The sequence below is a fragment of the Microtus oregoni genome, unplaced genomic scaffold (genome assembly GCF_018167655.1).
Source record: "Microtus oregoni isolate MIOR12 unplaced genomic scaffold, Mior012 000000F_ref0000247, whole genome shotgun sequence".
Classification (NCBI taxonomy): Eukaryota; Metazoa; Chordata; class Mammalia; order Rodentia; family Cricetidae; genus Microtus; species Microtus oregoni.
Window position 1 is genome coordinate 76,477,697 of NW_024543059.1, and position 22,929 is coordinate 76,500,625.

Genomic DNA, 22,929 nt, shown 5'->3' on the forward strand with positions numbered 1-22,929 from the left:
CTCACAAAGCAAGTTTGCCTCACACTCAGAGAGAATAGCAAGTGCTCTTTAGGTCAATGAGTCCATGAAAACTTGCATAACTGTGTGTTTGTTTGGTTTTTTTAGGAAGTTTATACAGCACAACAGAGATTTTTATTTTCTCATTGGAGGGTTCATGATGAATCAATTCTTATAAGAATCTGTTCTTATTTATTTCTCATCCTAGCAGTAAAATTTTATTTCTCTCTCCCTACCATCCCCTACCCCGTGTGTGTGTGTGTGTGTGTGTGTGTGTGTGTGTGTGTGTGTGTGTGTGTTTAGGTTTGGTCTTTTTAAACTGAAATCTCACTTTATTGCCTACAAACAATGAAATTCTAGGATTACACTGCTGTGTCTGGCTTCCATCGGTAAAAATTTTGAACACTCACTAGGACAAATATATATTTATAATGTACACATTTTGAGAGAAAATTGCCTTATGTCACATACAGTGGCCTTAAACTGAGTGATTGGTTTACTTGTTTAATTGCATGCGTGCCTTGTTCATTTTGTCATACACATTTCAGCAAGCTAGAAAGATAAAGCTAAGACAAGAATTAATCTGATTTAAGACAATTTTTATGGTTGCATTACTGGCATGAGGAACTGTCAACACTGTCATTGGATATGTTTAGTTACAAAAATCTTGATTAGTATTCTGCTTGGAAAAAAGTAGCTAATATAATTTGTTTTTTTTGTGTGTGTGTACCTGATTTTAATTGCTGTCATTATAAAAATTATATTCAAAGACAGGTAGGGCCAGTTAGGAATGGTCAGCCTAACCCATGCCATATCTATGAGAAACCAATCTCCAGCACCATAGAAATTGGAAGAACTATTACAATGAAGAGTTCTAAGCGGAAGGCTCAAGGCTCAAGCAATTCTGTTGTGCTACGTATCAGTGACTGTGTTTGTACATGTTTGGGGCAACAATGGCTAAGCCAGTCTGGATAATTTATGACAGCAGAGTTGACTTGAGACCTTGACTACTGAAGCTTGAGTCCAGTGCTGCCTGTTGTTAGCATGGAGGACACTGTGGCTTCCATGTCCCTACATCTGTAAGAGCAGCAGCAACAGAATCACTCTGCAGATTGCTTAAAAGATTAAAGGAGCGGATAACAAGGAATGCTTAGACCCACAGCCCATACTCAAGGGATGGAATCAGCACTAGTTGATTGACAAGAGGACATGGCTCGGAGTCAAATAGAAGTTTTTTTCATTTTTCAGAGTATGGGTGTTTTGCCTGCATGCATGAGTGCCTACCACATGCATGCAATGCCTGCAGAGGACAGAAGGTGGTGTCAGATTCCCCGGAACTAGAGTTACATGCGGTTTTTAGCCACAATGTAGGAGCTGAGAATCAAATCAGGGTCCTCTAGAAGAGCAGCCAGTGCTCCAAACTGCTGAGTCATCTCTCCAGCCCCCTACATAGGCTTTTTATAGTCAAGAGGCAAGACATACAGAAACTAAGACCAGAGTAATCAGTCTTCTAATGGAATCATGTTGTAAGGACTGAAAATGTGACGGTGGTGTATTCTCAAAATTACAGGTTAGCACGAGTAAGCTGCCTTCTAAAGACTGCCAGCAGCTGAACATCAGGATGGTATCTGGGAACCCAGTGGTGTGAGGTCATGGTCCTTACAATACCATTGGGGGGGGGCGCTTATCACTAATGCACTAATCTATCTGTGAGAGAACCTCAGGTGGCAAGATTCTCCTTGACAGAGAGCCCCTCCAGCAACAGTGCACTGACAGCCAATAGCTGAGTCTGTTTGATCCAGTGCCCTGGGTTGTCTGCTGGACTGTCTGTGGGGAAGACTGACATTTCCTTGTCTTGACCCTGGTAGAGATACTTACTATTCGTGTGGGTTGGACTTAATTCCCAGGAGACAAAAAAAGCCACCATCCCTTCATCAGTCACATTGGATCCCATATTATGTGGGAGGCTTCTTTCCTTTGGAGCTGTCTCAGCACCCTTCAGGAAGAATAGCATCTTCCTGGAGCTGGGCGAGGAGGTTGGGCTCCGGGAGAGAAAGACACTGTCTTCATTAGGAAGTTTCCTCTTGTATTTCTGATTCTTTCTGATGAATCTTATTCCAATTAATATGATAATGATTTTGGGTGTGTGTAATATGAGGTCAGAGAGTGGGGTGGGAGAGGGTAGTAGCAGGTGTGAGTAGATGCAAACCACAATCTATAAAATATGTTTGGAAAGAAAAGGAAAGAAAAAATTAGAAAAGACTGTGAGGTTTGATCCTTCACAAACGAGTGAATGAAGTGTTATCTTTGAGCCGGTGAAGCACGGACAGAGGAGAAAACAAAAACTCGATTTCAAGCACATGAACTTTCAGCATGAACTCTGCACCTGAGCCAGGCTCTTCCTGGCAACTTCCTATACAACCCGGATTTCAGAGAAGAGACTTGGGGCAGGTTTAAATGTGTATGTCGCCAACTGTATGTATGTGAGGTCATGGCGATCCAAGTGAAGGTATCGAGGAGGACAAGCATGCAAGACCCTGAAGTTGAGGAAAGAGTAGGTAGGGCCAGGAAGAGTCCCAGATGAAGCAGAAGGAAAGCCAGGGAAATGACCCTGTCAGAGGTGGCATGAAAATAGAGGGGGGAAAGGGCTGGCTCAACTAAGCGCCTCTGAGAGCATGGAGAAGATGAAGATTAGTAGACGCCCATTGGACTTGGCATTTATTGACAACCTTAAGAGGCTGAGTTCAGTAGTGTTGAAGATGAGAGTTATGGAATTAAGGAAATTTAGGAGTAAGGACACAAAGAGAAGATTAAGTGACTCCTGAATTAGGCACCATGGAAAGAACATGAAAAACAGGCCAGAAGGCACCCTCTCCATAGACATAAAGCACCATCCTGCCAAAAGGCAAGCTTGTTTCAGTCCATGTCCTGTTACTATAACTAAAAACTACAGTCTAGGTAATATATTTAGAATAAAGGTTTAGAGATCCAAAATCAAGGCATTGCATGGCAAGAGTCTTTTTGATAGTGGAGACTTGGTGTACAGTTGACATACAACAAGATCATCAAAGGCAAAGAGGTTTTGGGCCAGTGGGACTAGCCTGCCAGATGAATTCTCCTTATGGTTATTGAAATGACCAAGATTTGTACCTGGAATCAAGATGCCTAGAGTCCAGAGACAAACAGGGCACTCTACAGTTGCCAGAAGCCACAGGTGGCGCTGGGGCTCCCTGTTTTAAACATTTTGTCTTTCCCTGTCATGACAAACCATCTCCATCTACTATAGATCTGAGCAGGGGAGGGGAGCAAACCAACGTATTCTCTCTCACATGCAGCCAACCTCATAACCGTTTTTCATGTCAATCTGTATCTTCCATTGGTAAAACTGACAATCTGTGAATGTTGACAGACCCTGGGCATAAAACTTAAGATACGTGTCTGTTTTTCTTTGCTCCCCAGTGTAGTAGGTGGACCAATGAAGGGCACGCCATGCTTGGTCTTCACTTGGCCTAAGGTAGTCCATTTTGGTGGGCTCTACTCCTACTGCTGCCTTTATTGATACACAACCGTGCCTGCATCCATCGCTCCTCGCGTGTTTGTTTTGCTAATTTCTCACCTCAGAACATGCCCCTCCCCCTCTTACATCTTCCCTCTCCTTTTCTCCTTCTTCCACAATAATTTCCCAATTGTGGTACCAGATGGCAGGGAGGCTCCTCGCCCAGCCCCCTTGACAACAGCTGCCATTGTCATTGCTGTGCATACATCCTGGCTTTGAACTCCTAGCTGGGACCCAAACTTGAGGCTCAGCACTGGGAGGGGCTTGCGGCCATGCAGCCTCAGACCTTAAAAAGACAGGGCTTGTTAGCATTTTTTTTTTAATCTTCTATCTATCGAAATCTCATCCGGGAGTTTAATTTCTTCTCCACCTGACTCGACTTCCTAGCCACGAAGTTCCCTTTGTGTCTTAAACTCAATTAGAATCCCGTATTTCCCACCCCGTATTCCCCATCCCGTCAACAGCCCACACAACTCTATGTCTGTGGGCTGTCGCCACGTGTATCTTAGTGTGCGCAAGTATGAGCCTGTCCCCTTAGGAATCTAGTAAATTCTCTTTGTGGTCTCCAAGTACTTTATTTAAACATGGTCACTCAGCAAGAAGAATACGGTTGCTGTCTGTTCTGTCTCAGCCTGTGAGTGGAATCCTCATTCGTTTCTGAGCGTAACATTGCTGGGTTCTCAACAACCCGGAAATTTTGTTGCTGTGGCATATGATCATATTGTCGAGTCCCCCGAGATGGCAGGTCAGTCATGGGTCTAAAAATCCAAACCACAGCAACAACAACAAAATTCCATATTTTTGTGAAGCCATATGCGTTTCAAAAGCACTCTCCTATTGTAGGCTGTGGGTTGGAGTTTGTGTGTGTGAGTGTGTTGTTCTCGTTTTCTTTCCTTTTTGGGGGGTGGGGAGGGCAAGGGGCTCCCTTTCATGTTAATCTAATTGTGCACAGCCCAGGCACATTTTTGCCACGCAGGGAGATTCCTTAGTGTCCCTTCCCTACCACACACCCCGTCCTCTTTCATTCTCCCCTTCTCATGTCAGAGCGCCCCCTCCCCCTCCCCGCGCCCTGCGCTGCGATGGGGAGATTCCCAGAAGGGTGATGTATTCCGCCTCGCTGCTGAGGAATGCCCTGTCCCCTCACTTGGCAGCAAATGAAAGTGGGTATTAATTTCTCCAAGAGCGGGTAGAAACAGAAAGCGGGGCTGCGAGAACCACACCACCCAAATCTGCATGTAGGACGCAGCACGCTGCCGCTTCAAAGGAGGCAGAGAAAATGAAAGCGGAGAGGAGTCCCCTGACTTGACTTCCCTGTTCTTTGCATCATAGGCTTTGGATGGAGATGCGAGAGGTTCGGGGCTCCGAATGGAGCTAAATTATGCAGCTGCGGGGCCGCCAGGGCCTCCAGAATAGGATGCTTCGTTTGGATTTTGCACAATGCTATTGAAGTGCTTAGTTTCCTCCTGAAGAGACACAAACAGATGCAAACTTCTGTAAACACTTTAGAAATGAATTCAGTGAGTTTGGCCTCTCAGCAGTGCTCAATGGCTGACAGAAAAATGTCTAATTAGTGCAAGTGGAAAGAATAGGGCCACTTGGATTCCTTCCATCCTCCTCCAAGTCTCCTTCTCTAAGGAGCTCAAAGGCCCTTTTGTCTGGCAGGTCACCCTCTCCCGGGCTTTTGTGCTCCAATCTATTAAGAGTATAAGGGGAGAAAAATAGATGAGGCAATGTTCCCTGCTCAAATATATGGCATGTTCGTGCGGGATGCAGAATGCGCCCTACAGGTGCTGGGGGAGAGGGGTCCCCCCCCCCCCCCCCCCCCGTCCGCCACAAGCAAAAGCAACGCGCATGCGCACGCGGATGCTGGGAGTATTCCCTTTGAAGAACTAGCTTCCCACTTTCTCCATGAACACCGAGACCGTGAGGCTTCTTTTTCTCTGGGGGAGGCGGGGGAATCAGGCCTCATGGCTGGTGAAGGGACGAAAAAGGTGAAAAGACATGAGTTGTTTTTTTTTTTTTTCATTTTCTTAGAGAAAACATACAAATTCGACCTTCGTTTCTTTTGAGTATTGGAAATTCCACTGCAGTTTACTCCAGGGGGGAAATATTTCGTCACTCAAGGAAGTGAGACTGAGTGACAGACTGTTGTTTTGTTTCTCTTCATGGCCTTCCCCATCATTTTATTAAGCAGCCACACTCTGCTGAACAACTTGAAGAATTTCCGCTGGTTCTGAAACAACACTGCAAAGAGCGACTATCCTTATTGCCAAGACATCAGATTGGAACGGATAATCATTTGCCAGGGCAACCTCGGGAGTTTGGAAACGAACGCGAGCAGAGATCCATCTCAGAAGGTGCAGGACTCACCTTGCATGCCTGAGGCCCTAGTGTCCATCCCCAACACCACAGCAAATGAAAGAGGCCCAGATAGTTGTGGCTTCATCTCAGAAATTATATTTCTTAAAAGTTGACTTAAATGATTTTTGTATCATGCATTTGCGTATTTAATTTTTACTCCACTTCCTGGAACATTATCTAATAAAGTTGTGGTAGGCGTCTGTCCTTTGGGACAGTAGATTGCCAGTGTAGAAAGGGTTTCTTTTCTGGCCCGGCGCCTGGTCTACAAGAGCTAGTTCCAGGACAGGCTCCAAAACTACAGAGAAATGCTGTCTCAAAAAACAAACAAAAAAAGAAAGAAAGAAAGGGAAAGAAAAGGGTTTCTTTTGCAACTAGTAACGTCACTTCCTGTTAGTATTGTAAATATTTTTAAAAATTTTGTTTTTCGTGCATTAGTGTTTTGCATATATATATATATATATATTGCCATGTGAAGTTGTCTGATACCCTGGAACTGGAGTTACAGACAGTTATGAGCTGTCGTGTGGATGCTGGGAATTGAACCCAGGTTCTCTGAGAGAGCAGCAATTGCTCTTAACCACGGAGTCATCTCTCCAGCCCATGCAGACTTTACCTTATTGGATGGGAGATGTTTTGTGGATTTCTTAAGCTTTGGTCTGTGAAGCAGTTCAACTTTCTTGAAGCTAGCTAATAAAATTCCAGACTCTGAAGAAAGATCCCTTCTTCTGAGGCGAACTTTGTTTCATTTTTAAAGCCAGATTTTCTGGAACATGCTGTCCTGTGCTCTGAGAAGGACAAGACTTACAAAAAGACTCAAGAGGACTTGAGTTTGGATTCCCAGCACCCATATAAAAAAGCCAGGTATGGAAGTGCCTATAATCTCAGCAGAAGGAGGGAAGGAGGAGGAAGGTGCAGGATCCCTGGGATTTGCTGGCCAATGCATCTAAGTCTCTGAGCTCCAGATTCAGGGAGAGATCCTGCCTCGAAAAATAAGGTTGTGAAGAAGGAGGAAGATAACTGGTCTAGAAATGTAGACCTCTGGTCTCCACACACAGGCACACGAATGCATGCACACCTATACACACGTGCACATACACCTGCTAAAACACACGTGCAAATGTGAGCAGACACATGCATGTGCACACAAGGAGATACTGCCCGTCTGTGTTGATGGCAGCATCACTCCCAAGAGCAGAGAAGGAATTGCCCTAGATATGTGTTGATGCACAGACTGATAATCAGCAATAAGTGGTGTGTGCGTAGAGTGGCATATTACTCACCTGGACAAGAGAGGGAATTCTGTCATATCCTGCAAAGATGAAATTTAAAGGAAACACTAACTATAATGTCATAAATAGATCAATGCTGTATGATTCCACTAGATATCTAAACCAATCCAGTTCTTAGAAACAGAAAAGAGGATGGTGCTTTACATAAATGGGAGAGTTGATAAATTTGTTCTTTCAAATTCTCAAGATTAAAAAAAAAAGAGTGTCTTTAGCATAACTGAATTTTACACTTTAAAATTTTGATCGTAAATGTCAAGAGAGATCGAAATGGAAACCAATTCCTATTCGCCGCTGGTGCATTTGATTTGTAACCTGAAAACCCACTTAGCCTCTCATCTCCTTTCTTAATTTAAATCTTAAGGCTCCTACAGAATTCTAATGAGATAGTACACGAGGATTTTTTCAGTGATGCAGATGTTGCCGCAAAGATGAAACTCACTATTATTGATGAGGAAGATATGTGAGGACCATATCTGGAAAGCGACTTTGCCCCTGAACCTGTCCCAGGGACTACTGCGACTACCTGAAGCAGACATGGACCTGAGGAGAAGGGGGCAGAGTTACAGGTGTAGCGGTGAGGCGTGCACTCAAATGCTACATCAAAGTACATCACCAAGCACTCTCCAAGGCTCAGGGAAACGAGCAAGCTGAAGGAGAATGGTTCTGAGTAAGATATGAGGGGCCGGCAGAAAGACAATCTTCAAATTCGATGACATGTAGGTAGCAGCTGAAGTTGCCAGCTAGGGAGCAGTGCTTACCCCATGCCCACAGGAAAGCCTCTCACTCAGACCCTATTCTTCCCAGACAGACCCGGGCATACATGAAACAGTCAACTTGCTTTTCTATCTTTGGATCTGTGCTTTAAGACGTCGAGATGACTGCACTCATTGTGAAATTTGAGAGAATGATTGTTTACTCGGAAAAGAAAAGCTTATTGGTGTTTCGGTTGTAGCTTGCCATTTTGGGTGGGAAGCAAGAGAGGTTCAATCAAGTAAGCTCACAAAAAAAGTTTACATAATCCTGAAGATGACGGTGGGATAATAAAGAAAAAATGCAGCTTCAAGACAGCACGCAGGGAGGTGAGGAGCTGGAGAGATGGGTCATCCATTAAGAATGAGCATTGCCGGGTGGTGTGGCGGTGGCACATGCCTTTAAATCCCAGCACTCAGGAAGCAGAGGTAGGCAGATCTCTGTGAGTTCGAGGCCAGCCTGGTCTACCAAGTGAATTCTAGGATAGCCAGAGCTACAACACAGAGAAACTCTGTGAAAACAAACAAACAAACAACAACAGAATATTGCTCCTGCAGAGACCTGGGTTTGGTTCCCAGCACCCACATCAGGTGGTTCACAATTGGTGTCTGTAGCTCCAGCCCCAAGGGATTTGGTGACCTCTAGATTCTGTGTGCACCTGCATGCATGTGGTGCACACACTCACATGCATGCTGACGCACACATGTACATATAAATGATAAAATAGATACTTCTTTCCATCTGCCGCAACAGGCAGCTTCTCTCTTCATGTCTCAGTTCAGATGGAGAGGTTCATTTTCTGGTGGTTAAAGGCTGGGTGTCACATGGCTCCTCTTGGGTTTGTCCCAGGGCGGTGGGGGCTGGGACTGGAGACGGATGTCAACGAGCAAAATACATGGTCACTTCAAAGACAAATGGACTCTGGTGACTTTTAAAAGAAAGGTAGTATAAATCTCATGGTCCTTAAGAATATCCAGTAAATAATCTCTCTTCCTTTCTTGGATTCTGAGAAAATTAGGAAATAATGCAAATGTTTGGTGAATAAGATATTAGATATTAAATAGTGTATGCACATGTTTGTCATTTATGTGTGTGTGGCTTGTGTGTTCTCTCCACCTTACTCTGTTGAGAAAGCATCTCTTTATTAAGCCTAGAACTAGCCATTGAGTCAGACTGGTTAACCAATCAGCTCCCAGAATCTACCTGTCTCTCTCTGAGCCCCCCTACCCTTGTCACCCTCTGTGCTGGGGTTGCAAGTGAACAAAGCCACATCTGGCTTTTATGGAGTGGGCGGGGGCACTGTGGATCCGAACTCAGATCCTCAAGCTTGCACAGCAAATGCTCTTAGTAGCTGAGCCATCTCTCCCTGTCAAGAGATGAAATATTATCTTTAACCCTGACAAAGACCAGATTGGATGATAAAACTTCATATTAGAGCACAGGAGATCTGCCATATAACCTGCACAATTACACAGACTTCCATAGTCACAGAAATTACCTGACCAAGCAGAACATCTCCTTTAGGGGCTTGCTCTATAGGCTTGCTAGGTGAGACTTGGGGTATAGAACATCCCCTATATAAACTTGCTAGGTAAGACTTGGGGTACAGAACATCCCCTATATACGATTGCTAGGTGACACTTGGGGTATAGAAGTGCAGAAAAGAGGCCGGGCGGTGGTGGCGCACGCCTTTAATCCCAGCACTCGGGAGGCAGAGGCAGGTGGATCTCTGTGAGTTCAAGGCCAGCCTGGTCTACAAGAGCTAGTGCCAGGACAGGCTCCAAAGCTACAGAGAAACCCTGTCTCGGAAAAACTAAAAAAAAAAAAAAAAAAAAAAAAAGAAGTGCAGAAAAGAATGTTTCCTTTAGACAGCTTGTTCCAGAGAGAAAAGGAAAATGATTGAACCCGAGTTACTCTTACTACATAATCCAGCCAGAGTCATTCTGTCTCCCATGCAGCAAAATAAAGAGATAGAAGCCAAAAATGCTGCAATTGTTGGCCTCCTGTAATAGGGAAGGAAACAGTAAGACAAGGCGAGGTGTCTGTTAGCTGATAAAAAGGAAGAGGAGGAGAGATAAAGGTAGCGATTTTCTCTACTAAGGACTGACATTTCCATCACAGTAAGAACAACGAAGACTCAAGATAGCAAGATAATATAACTAGGGATTATCATCTCCATATGAATAAATGATCTGATGGTTAATGAGACAAGAAGCCATCACTTTGAAAGAGTAGAGTAGTCGTGCTGCCGTTGGAAGGCACTGCCTGATCCATGAATGCCTATGTACATAAATATATATATATATTACATATATGTACATATATGAATGACATGTTCTATGGATAAATGTTATTTTCTGTGCAGTGCTGTATAGATCTTTAGACGGAAAGCAAAATATAAACCAGAAATGAAGCCATGTAAATAAATACCATAGCTGATGCTCAGCGTGGATGAGAAGTAAACGTTTAGCCTAGTTTACTTAGAAATATGCAGATTGTTTAGTCAGCTTTCCATCACGCTAAGGAAGTAGCAGAAAACTATCTCACAAATAGGAGAGTTGTTTTGCTTCTCGGTTTTGAAAGTTCTGTTCCACAGTCCATCAGATCTGTTGCTTAGGAGTCTTTCTGGTGGGCATACTCAGTAGCAATGGCTACGGACAATTGCTCCACCATGGCCAGAAGAGAAAAGAAGACTAGAATGGGTCCCATAGTCAGGGCACACCTCCGATGTCACTGTCTTGAGGACCTCCCGCTGAGCCCTACCACCAAAAATTGTTTTAGCACTTTCCAGCATCTCACCTAAAAACCAAACCTTTGCCATGTAAGCTTTGGGTAGGGATGGGGGTCGGGGGTCCAGGGTGTGGACCACAGCAGTGCTGAAACCCTGCAGAGCCTTCTCTGTGAAGGGGTCCAAAGCAGAGAGCATTTTCTCTCACCAAGACTGCCTCTTAGTTTTGACAAGAGAGAAATTCTGAGAAGTCCTAAATGTAAAGATTTATTTTTATTATTTGTTACAGTGTGTGTGTGTGTGTGTGTGTGTGTGTGTGTGTGTGTGTATCGGGGGCTGGGAAGGAACTGGATCTCTCCTGGAACTGGAGCTAAGGGCAATTGTGAACTGCCTAACATGGGTCCTGGGAACCCAACCTGAGTCCTCTGCATGAGCAATACATGCTCTTAACTGCTGTACCATCTCTGCATCCCTGGTATGCCCTAAATCTAAAGAAAAGGACTGGAGGATGCAATAAATAAATAAATAAATAAATAAATATTAAGAAATAAAGGATTGGAGGAGGATAGACAGAAAGAAGAGCAGAGGAGGAAGGAACAAAAAGCCATTCTGTATTTTTTTTAATGTTCTTTAAAACCTAATTCAAATCACGTCACCACTGCTAGGTGACACTATACCTTACTCATCGCCCAACTAATCCAGAAACACGGGGTCCTGTTCCCAGCTATGGCGTGCTCCCCCAGCTTGTGCTTTTACGCCCTTGCTCCTTACAGCTAGTGCGCAGGCTCCACGTGCCTTGCTCCCCGAGTTTTCATTACAGAAAACTGTCCTTAGCTCATGTCCACTGACTACATGTTTTAGACTTCCTTGACCAAAAGAGCTGGTCCTTATTGTTTATCTGTTTGTTTCTGTTTTATGAAACAGTTCTGGCTGTCCTAGAATCCACTCTGTAGACCAGGCGGGCCTCAAAGTAACAGAGACCCACTTGCCTCTGCCTCCGAATGCTGGGATTAAAGGCGTGCAGCACCACCGCCCAGCCAGAGCTGGTTCTTTTTCTTGCTAACATCTGTAACAGCTACCAAGATTTTTCAGGGATGCGCCACTCTTTAAATTCTGATTGAACTCTTTCAGTGTGATGTTACACCCTACACCCTACTTAGATCAGCAACTACAGCAATACTGGCTCCATCTCTGGTGCTGGTGAGCATAGTTATCAAGTAATTGGCTGAAGCACAATTAATAAAAACTCAGAGACAGATATTGGGGTTCAACCTGAAGGTCAGAAAAGCAAAACAGCTGCCTGAAATGTCTGAAATGGCGATCCTGCCTCCAGGAATCCTCAGAATGAGACCATCTTTGAGAGCTGTCTCATCCCGAATTACATTCCTCTCTAGGGCTGGGATTAAAGGTGTACACCACTACCACCTGGTTTCTAGGACAAACTAATGTGGTTTACTGGGATTAAAGGTATGCGTCACTACTGCCTGTTCTGTAAGACTGACCAGCGCAGCTGTTTTACTCTCTGATCTTCAGGCAAGTTTTATTGATTAAAATACAAATGAAGCATCGCTACAATTGACACGCCAGACTCCTCTGGCTTTCTTAAGGTAGAGTGAGCCTAAGAGGCGGGAGCTTGGTCCATCTGCACCTGGCTCTCCCGCACTCACGCCTACTCAGCTCCTAGGCCCAGGTGATGTCAACTTAACCTCTTTGAGCCTCCAGGTTTCCCTCCTGTAAGTGGGATTAATAACAGAATCGGCCTTGGGAGGCAGGGTGGGGGGTGCTTGGCTGTGGCCACTGGGAGAATCAGTCACAGAATGCTGGGAGTGCTGCTGTGGCTGAAGTCTAGCTTGGTATGTCAAGGGTTAAGACTTAGGATGGTGTTGTGAAGAAAGCAGGGCTAAGTGCTGAGTGTGAAGCCCACTGAGAGTAGAGATCCCTTACAGTGCCTCCCCATCTTCATCTGGGAGCAAAGGGACCTAGAAAAGACTCAGGTGGGTTCAGTTCAGAATATGAACAAGTATTAAGTGCTATGTTCACTTACAGAGTCGTGCGGCCATGAGATCACTGGCTTCCCTATAATCAACTCCCTAACAACAAAGATGACTGTGTTTTCCATAGAAATTTACCCTGTTTATTTTTACTTCTCTTTCCTTCCTTGTTTCTTTTGTTTAAGAAAGAGTCTCTAGCCCAGGTTGGCCTCTAGTTCACCACATAGGCCAGGATGACATTGAACACTGGCTACCACATCTGGTTTACTCATTGCTGGGGATCAAATCCAGGGCTTCAAGCTATGCGAAGCAACCATTCTCCCAACTGAGCCCTAGATCCTGTTTTCACTTCTCACTCACGTTACTTTTTCCCCCTTTGTTTGTAAATATATATATATATATATATATGATTATATTAACAGGATAATAAAATCAAATTTAAATTTTAATCTAATATACTGTTTTCTAATTAAATATATGTAATAGGGGTGGATGTGGTGGTACGTGTCAGTAATCAAAACACTTAGAAGCTGAAGCAGGAGGGAAGATCAGGAATTGAAGCCAGCTGATGTTAAACATACGTGCATAGTCTGCCCTGACACTGTTCCTGTTGAACCAGCTCCTGCCACAGACCAGCCAGTGTTAGATCATTCTGTCTCCATTAGGAGGGCTTTTTTCTGCCGTGAAGGGCAGTTGAAATGAATGCCAGGCCAATGTGCTCAGCCCAAAATGGGACAGCTGCCACTAAGGCTCAGGGATCATTTCAGGAGGAGGAAGAAAGGTTGTTAAGAGCCAGAGCCAGGGGACATCTGCAGTGATACAGTATTTGCTGGCCATGGCAATGTTGCTGCATATATGAGCTCCCAGCAGCTCTAGCTACATATATAAGACCTGCTCGTGGTCAGGCTTGTCATAACCCCAGCATGGCTGAGGAAGTGAATCATGAAGTTACGGCCCTAGCTGAGGAGCTCTTTATTGATGATGGATGGCAGTGGGGTGGAGAGATTGAGCTTGCTTTTTACTTTTCTTTTCCCCCTGAGACAAGGTTTCTCTCTGTAACAGTCTTGGCTGTCCTAGAACTCGCTCTGTAGACCAGGCTGGCCTTGAACTCACTGAGATCCGCCTGCCTCTGCCTCCCAAGTGCTGGGATTATAGGCGTGCGCCACCACTGCCCAGTTTGAGATTACGTTTTCTTTAGGGATGCAGTCCCTAATTGAATTGTCCTGCACCCATACGCATTAAGTGGACTCAGTGGCTTAAAAGGAAGAACACATGAATGAAGAGTGGGGAACAGGAGAAACTGAGGAGGCAAAGGGGAGTGGATTTGATGAAGCCACATCGTATGCCTATATGAAATTCTCAATTTTCTGTGTGTGTGTGTGTGAGAGAGAGGGAGGGAGAGAGAGAGAGAGAGAGAGAGAGAGAGAGAGAGAGAGGAGAGAGAAATTCTCCCTGATAGGATGATGCCTAAACGAAGAAGGCCAAGAGCAGTGTGCCTAGTGTGATCTCATTAATGACAGACAGAAAGAGAAGGAAAGATGCCACGCAAGACCAAGAACCAATGTCTATGTACACATAGAAGGGGATGCACCTGTTCAGACGGAGTTTACCTAAATCATTTTCAGAGAGGACAGGCACCAGAGGAGACAGAGGGAGGGAAAAGTGGAAAGAAAACAAGAACGGAGTGGGGAAACGGCACACTAGTCTGTGTCCACGTTTGTGGTGTTTTAATTTGATAAGAAATGTGTACTTTCCACCGGCATGGTTTTAGACTTTGGAGGGGAAATGCAATGAAGACAATACTATTTTATCAACAGAAGTGAACTTTTCCTTAATTACTTTTTCCTTCTTATGATTTTATCGCTTACTAAAGTATACTTCTCCCACTAGCTACAAGCTTGGCTGTTGTTTTAATTAAAAGTACCTAGATGACTAGGCTCGGTTCAGGGCGGCTTTCTTTGGGGGGCTGCGGTGTTGTGTGGTTCATTGTGTCCTGTGGCTGCTTCTGCAGGCGGCCTTGCGAGCCTCCATCCTTGTCCGGGACTGCGATGCTGCCGCCGCTATTGTCTTTTTGATGGACCGGTTCCTGTATGGACTCGACGTCTCAGGAAAACTCCTGCAGGTCGCCAAAGGCCTGCATAAGTTGCAGCCCGCGACGCCCATCGCCCCGCAGGTGGTCATCCGCCAAGCCCGGGTCTCCGTCAACTCAGGTGGGCTCCATCCCTTGGCGCCGGCTGGTCCCCAGCCCGCTTGCTCCCAGCTACTTGACCTCTACGGGCGCTGGCGGGCACCGGCGGGTGCCACCTCGGCTGCCCCAGCCCGCGCTGCCCCTGCACCCGCCTCTCGGCAGGCACAAAGGCCTGGCGTAAAGGGTTTCAGAGCCAAAAGCAGGAGAGAAAATTGTGAAAGGGTGTGGAAAATACTAATTGGAGCCTTTGTCTGCTAACAAATCTGTCCCGCTGCTTTCAAACAGGGGCATCTGAATTGCTGTACTTCTGACCAAGGGCCTTTAAAAAGCTGATTAGAAATCGACTCTTTTCTCCTAGCTCTCCTGTCTCCTTTCTGTAGGGCCACTTGACTAAGCCGACAATGGAGCTGACAGCCCACTGAAGCAATTTGAGGGTTTTCATCATTGAGAACACCGGTACAGTACCTGATTAGGGCTGAAAGTATCTTTTTTTCTCCCTGTCACTTTGAATGAAATGAAAACTGAGGCTGACAGGCCAACTTACGGAGCAGGGGAGCGGGGCTGAGGTGGGGGCTGGGTGAGTGGGGGACACCACAGCCCGCTCCCACACAGGTCTAGAGTTATCTTAATTACTCATAATCTGTAAATTTAGAAACGTGGAGCGAAAGTATGGGAACAGAAATCAAATCTCCCCTCTCTAGACAACCAGCCCAACCCCCCCCCCTTTTTTTTTTGCTTGATTTCAACTATTTCTGTTATTTTGGTAACTCTGGTCTGTACGAGGTGGACGTCTCTTTACTTCATTTCTTTTGAAAGGGAACTGCAGAAACTATACTAAATGGAACGATTGTTTAACGCAGAAGGGACAGATAAAATAGCATGAGAGAGAAAGGGCTTGTAGAGATTGCCTTTTCAAAAACCCAGTCAGGGCTGAAATACCACTGCAAGTAGAGTGACTTGCTGGGCATATGGGAAGGCCTAGATCCAGCCCAAGCACCACAAAAGCCCAAGTCCACTCTGGCAAACTCTTCTAACTGTAAATGGTGCCTGTGACTTACTCTTGACTTTTCCTGAATAACTCTAGAGAAAGCTGAACATTTTGCCTCGTGGGGGGATAGAACCCATGGCCTCATGTTTGCTAGTTAAGTGCTCTACCACTGAGCTACATTCCTTTGCCTTGCTTTTTCATTGTTGCCCTTGTACCTATAACATAGGTGGTAGAGAGTTTTTCTCCTTCCGAAGCCTTAATGTCATCATGGGAAGTCTATTCCTTGACTCACCTGAATCTAAAATAAAAGACCTGGCTCTTATTTCTCAACTGTGAGCTCGTCTTTTGCTCAAAGGCGTTGCTACGAGTGCTGCTAATACACACAGCCTCAGGATTGGCTCTTGTACACTACACTAAAACATCTGTACACCTACCTAGCATTCAAATACAATGGGTATATATGTGGGTGCGGAGCATTTAGAGTTGACCATGTGAAGGAAGCCCTGGGTAGAGAATGGGGGACTGTACTCATCAAACAGGGCAAGGGAAGACAATGAAAAGGCGAGAAGACAGTAGTGTAACTGAAATCCCCCTCAATCAAGTCCTTGCTGGTTTCCACCCAAAATGTGTCGCAGATATCAAAATAGCAGGTGTCAGGGAGACAAGAGAAGACCCCATGAACCTGCTGATCAGCTCACTCTGAATCCAGAGGCAAGCATTCCAAGCCACAGTGGCAGAGAAAGGCATAGACTTCCTGTTCCGTACAGATGGAGGACTGAGCCGATACAGAACCTTCACTCATTAGGAACATGTGGATACGGTGAAGTGAAGGCTTGCAAGAGCCTGTGACTGACACAGTGGCTGCTCAGAGCCAGAGCATGGAACTCCTGCTCACAACACATATCCCGGGGTGTTCATATTGGATATAGTCCTAAGGGAAGGGACAGGGGTTTGAATCTCTGTGCAGACACCAAACACAGGACCCTGGGTTGTCACGCCCACCTCAACCAGCAAGGAAGCCGCAACACCCGGAGCTCTTCTTGCAGCAGTTTTATTCAGGACTTTATTCACAGCAATCTTTCTCCTTCTCCTTCTCTCTCTCTCTCTCTGGGCAAACCTCTCCCAGCCCTTAAGTAGGCATGGGCTACCAACCCCAGATTGCCAAGTGGGCACTGCCCATAGGTCCACGCATATGCAAGTAGCTGACAATCATTGCGTGATGATAGCATAAGTCAGGTCTTAGCCATAATCAGAGCTGATTATCATAGAAAGCACTCACTTTCGGGATCACGGAGGGCAGGAGCCAGTACCATCAGGTGCGGCTCCACGCAGCTCTCTACATTGCCATCAGGTGTGGCTCTCTACACTGAGTCACATGATTAAAAATGAATGCAGAAAGATAGAATTCTATTTTTAATATTTAATTATTTTTTTATTTATTTTATTGAGCTCTACATTTTTATCTGCTCCCCTCCCCTTCAACGCTCTCCCAAGGTCCCCATGCTCCCAATTTACTCAGGAGATCTTGTCTTTTTCAACTCCCCATGTAGATTAGAAGACAGAATTCTTAAGGCTTTGCACAGGCTGTGAAAGGAGACACCGTGGCTCCCCCCAGCCACAGTGAAGAAGTTTCAAGGAAGCTTATTCAACCACGGGGGTCGCATATCAGATATCCTACATATCAGATATGTACATTACGATTCATAACAGTGGCAAAATTACAGCTATGAAGTAGCAATGAAAATAATTTAGTGCTTGGGGTCACCATGACATGAGGAACTGTATCAAAGGCTCACAGCACTGGGAAAATTGAGAACCACTAATGTAGAGACGGGGTATACCCAGAGCTCTTCCCATGGGTGCACTGAGCTTCTGGCATGTCATAGCTGAGAAGGATGCCCAACTGCTAAAAACTGTCATTGAGGACATGGCAAGAAAGTAACTGGCTAGGAAAATGAAGGAAAGGGGAAAATATTTAAGAAAAATAAACAAGTTTCAAATTTTATGAAATTATTGGACAAGCAATAGCAGTGGTTTCTAAGTGCTCACTCTGTTTTTCATTTAGTCACCCTTCAATCCATTCATAAAAAGACCCAAGCATGTAATAAAAAAGACAGAGTGAATGGTGTCCCCTGGGCAGTGCTGCCTGCCTCCCACGAGTCCGCGGCATCCTGGGAATGTGAAGAAGCATGAGTTCTGCTACTGAAGATCTGGGGCCAATGCTGCTTACTGGGGGAGCCAGGAACCAGCTAACACCATGTGCCCCCTGTGCCCCTCACTATGTAACTGGTAACAGCCTGGAAACCAAGGTGCATTTCCTAGGGCAGGCTCCCCAGGTGTTCCAGCCCTGACCTCTTGACCTATATTCCTGCACAGCGCTAAAGGCAGGAGGGAAAGACAAAGAACTGACCATTGAATTTAAAGAGCATACTGAGAATAAACAAGAGGGATGGAAATGTGAAGAACTCTGAAAGCTAAAAGAGAAAAAAATGTGCATGTACACACACACACACATACACACACACACACACACATACACACACACATACACACACAAGCATAGCAGGAGTTCCAGAACTGAGGAGATCCAGAAGTGAGACGAAACACATCTTTATAGTGAAAGAGTAAAGCAATCCTACGCCCTTCCTGGACCCAGTGTGGCAAAACTACTAAAAATAAATATTAAAGGAAAGAAGAAGAAAAGACAAATCATTAACATAGAAAATATAATTAGACCTGACTAAAATCGTTAGATAAGGAGGGATGATTCATTTGTTAAAACTACATAGTGCTCTTGCAGAGGACCTGGGTTCCGTTCCCACACCCATGTTAGGTGGCTCACAACTGCCTATAATTCCAGCTTCAGGGGATCTGATGCCCTCCTTTGGCCTTTGTGGGCACTTGCACTTACCTGTATATACCCTGTCCATCCCTATCCCAGACCCCTAAACACACATTCAACATAATGAGAAATAAAATAAATCTTTGGCAAGCATGGTGACATACACCTTTAATCCCAACTCTCAGGAGGCAGAAATGAACAAATCTCTGAGTTTGAAGCCAGCCTGAGGTATATGCAGAGATCCAGGCCATCCAGGGCTACATAGTGAAATCTGGTCTCAAAAAAAATATCAAAACAAACAAAGAAATAAAAATATTAAAAAAACCAGTCTAGATAAAAAGAAGAAATATCCCAGAAAGCAGTGGAATAAAAACAAATCTGAGACAAAATAATTTGAACCTACCTAGAATTTTATAACCAGCAAAACTATCATTTAAAAGTGTAGGCAAAACAGACATTTTGGAAGATTATTTCTCTAAAGCAAAATTAAACATAGATGAGCCTCTTGGTGCACAAACTAGACAAGGTGTGCAGTGTCTATTAGAACGTGTGTCATTGCCGAAACAGGTCATTTGGAAAGGAAATCTGACACAACCGATCTGTGTCATTAGGGAAAGCCCTAGGAGACAATGACATTTTTAGAGGTTTTTGTTTTATTTCCTAAACTTATGTGTATGCGTATGAATACAGATGCCCATGGGCCCAGCATTGGATATCAGAACTCCCTGAAGCTGGAATTACAAGAGACTGTGAGCTACTCAGCATGGGTGCTGGGACCTGAAATCTACAAGAGCAGCAACTGTTTTCAGCCACTAAGTCATCCCCAACCCCATGACAATAACAATTTAGTGAAGAGTGAAAGAAGGAGAAGGAGGGGGAGCAAGTCTTGGAAACGTTTGGAATAATGGCATTCCAGGCCAAAATAATTATGACATGTGATAATGGTGATGTGAAAGCTAGGCCAAGAAATCACAGGAAAACAGGAAGCAACTGTGACAGAGTAGGATGAGAGGGAGAAGAGAGAACTCAAACATGGGCACAAAGAGGTAGAAAAGTCCTGATTATGCAGGGTTTCGAGTCAATTGGAAGAGGAGGCAATTAAAAGGCAAGTGGTTGAGTTTCCTGTTTATGAAAAACAACAACCCATAGATAAGGTTGTAGACTTAAGTTTCTCAGCCAGTCTCAGAAAAACACAGAGAAGCTTCTATTACTTATAAACTGTTTGGCCTATTAGCTCAGGTTTGTTATTAACTAGCTCTTACAACTTAAATTAACCCATAATTCTTGTCTACGGTTAGCCACGTGGCTTGGTACCCTTTCTCAGTGAGGCATTCTCATCTTGCTTCCTCTGCATCTGGCTTGTGACTCACTGTCTGCCTTTCCTCTTCCCAGAATTCTCCGAATCTGGTTGCCCCACCTATACTTCCTGCCTGGCTATTGACCAATCAGTGTTTTATTAAACCAATATGAGTGACAAATCTTTACAGTGTACAAGAATATTATCCCACAGCATAATGTCCCTTCCATGTATTAGCAAACAAAATAAACAAAATATTTGAAAAAAAAAAAGATAACCACAAATCCCTAGGCATAGATGAGGAACTGTTGTGTAAATTGTCCCTGTTCTTGGGCATCTGTAATCTGTTGTGGTACAGCTTTCTCAGAGAGAAGACAAGCACGTTTTGCTGGTGTTTGCCTCTGCTATCCTGCTTTTTCTGTATCCATAAACTGTGTGTGTGTGTGTGTGTGTGTGTGTGTGTGTGTGTGTGTAAATCTAATTGCCCCTTCAGATACTATATAACTTCCAGGTTTACCAATTATGGAAATATATAATTTTTTTTCAGTTTTATATTTGATGTAGTTGTTGATTTAAATGTTAGATCTGAGTATTTCCAGAGGGGACATGGTCCCTGTTACAACACATCAATCCTAGAGCAGAAACCATCATTAAATATGTGGATGTCTGGAACCCACTCATTGGTGTCTGCTTGCTTCTTCTCAGGGAAACTGCTGAAGGCAGAGTACATCCTGAGCAGCCTGATAAGCAACAACGGAGCAACTGGTAAGTGTCTCACATGTTTAGAGCAGTGCGTCTCTCAGGCCCTGTGCCATGGTCCTCATCTATAGCTGCTTAGTCTGTGTTGGCTATAGGAGACTACCTGGGACTGGATCTATAGTGAAGAATGAAGAGGCTTCTATCGAGCTTCTTACTGCTCTCTGTTTCTGTTTTCTCTAAATTCAAACGCAAAGCAAAAGATTCTTGGTGCCTCATTGCTTTATTATAGAGCACCTCAGCTAGCTCACAATGACTGCTAGTGTGGACAGTTTGTGAGCCCCAACAAGGGCTCAGTGGTAGCCCGGGCCAGAATCATGGGGTGGGGTTGGGGATAAGGGTTCTGGTTCAGAGGAATGTTCCTATGGCCTCATGCTTTTCAATGTTTTGGAAATTCATTTTGCTGTATAACAACTTCCATAAAAAGTTATTTTTGAAGTTACTTTCTTTTTGATATTCAGTAACATATAAAATGAAGCTTTAAGAGCTGTCTAGCAGCCGGGCGGTGGTGGCGCACGCCTTTAATCCCAGCACTCGGGAGGCAAAGGCAGGTGGATCTCTAGGAGTTGGAGGCCAGCCTGGTCTACAAGAGCTAGTTCCGGGACAGGCACCAAAGCTACAGAGAAATCCTGTCTCGAAAAACCAAAAAAAAAAAAAAAAAAAAAAGAGCTGTCTAGCAGATCATTTAATCCTTCGGAGGTGTTGTTGGGAGTCCTGAGCAGATCAGTCAGCAAGTTTCCCAAAAAGTTGAGCACAGTTTTTTTAGTCAACTTTGGAGTTCAATGGGCTGAGATCCATTGGTTCTTGGTTCTTGAAGCTTGTGGGGTGTACATGTGTGTGGAAGACATGTTGGGGTGCAAACGTTCACTGCATGCCTTTCCTTTGTGGCCGCCAGCACAAAACCACAGTGCTCATATTTTCTGTCTTCTACACTATAGATGCCCGCCAGAAAAACCAATAAACACACACACACACAACCTATATGTGCATGCACAGGAACTATGAAGAAAACAGTGTAGTTTCTTGAAGAGCTCAAGTCCATTTTTTTCCCCACTGACATTTACCATTCTCCCTTTTCCTTTTGCCACCCACTGGCCCAGTTGACAAAACAGAACAAAAAGAATAACAGAGTACACAGTACAATATATACGTGTGGGGAAATGTCATAACAAACTCCCTACACTGAAGTATTAATATATGCTAATACAAAACTGAAAACCCAGCCTACTTATCCACAAACTCCAGCCCAACTTCTTAGAATTTTACCTGCCTCACACAAATGCCCACATAAAAAAACCAAAGTCACTCTCCACTCCCTTCATTCAGTCCAATGGCCAGCCTGAGTTCCAGCCCAGATCTCCCCAGCAAGCATCATTACATGGGCAATGAATTCTCTCTTGGTCTGTGTGGAGTCATCACTTTCGGCATCTAAACAAATCTTGGGTGGTTGGAACTGACCGTGCAGTCTAAGATGCAGCCATAGACAGTGGGGTCTCACCGTGGGTAAGATAACCTGGGGTCAGGAACCTGTGGAACATTCAAGACAATAGCACTGAATCTGGGGTCTGAAAAAGAAGATGAACTGTTAAGAGGCCAGAGAAGAGCATCCCAGGTTGGGATGACGTGAGTACAGGTAGGTGCGTGAAACAAGAGACCAGATGAAGGCCCTAGGGAGCAGGACCCGTTGATCAAACAGCCGCAGACTGTATAGAAGCTGGCCCCTGTAGAGGTTCAGGGATTGGAGCTGTCTCTCAGATCTAAATCATGTATGCACATGAAGAAAGACATCTCTGAAAATAGGTTTATTTTACCCTGCCCTTTCCTTATCGACTCCAGGCAATGTCTTTGTTTTTATTTCAGGTACCTGGCTGTATAGAAACGAAAGTGACCAAATTCTGGTGCAGTCGGTCTGCATACAGATCAGAGGACAAATTCTGCAGAAGCTAGGTACTGTCTGATGTCAATCATCATTCCTCTCAGGGCTCATGTACAGAAGCTGGCTAAAAGAATTTACTGTGGCATTTCCTTATTATATCTGCTCAAGATTGTCACAACCTGCTTCCCTTGGTTGTCCTGTTGAGAAGAAAATAACGTTTAAGATATTAAGAGCTGAGTTGAGCATGGTTGTATACACCTGTGTAGTCAACTCTGTAGACTAAGGCAGGAGGATAGCTTGAGCCAGGAGA

At 44.6% G+C, this 22,929-nt stretch overlaps 1 protein-coding gene across 2 annotated transcripts in view; it reads left to right on the forward strand.

Moving 5' to 3' along the window:
- Nucleotides 1-22,929, forward strand: part of Alpk1 (alpha kinase 1) — an 89,615-nt gene that overhangs the window by 54,266 nt on the left and 12,420 nt on the right. For both annotated transcript variants that reach the window (XM_041646839.1, XM_041647545.1), the window contains 3 exons: nt 14,684-14,882; nt 20,693-20,752; nt 22,604-22,690. In XM_041646839.1, the coding sequence (XP_041502773.1) occupies nt 14,684-14,882; nt 20,693-20,752; nt 22,604-22,690 (346 nt within the window). The remainder of the gene's footprint in view (nt 1-14,683; nt 14,883-20,692; nt 20,753-22,603; nt 22,691-22,929) is intronic.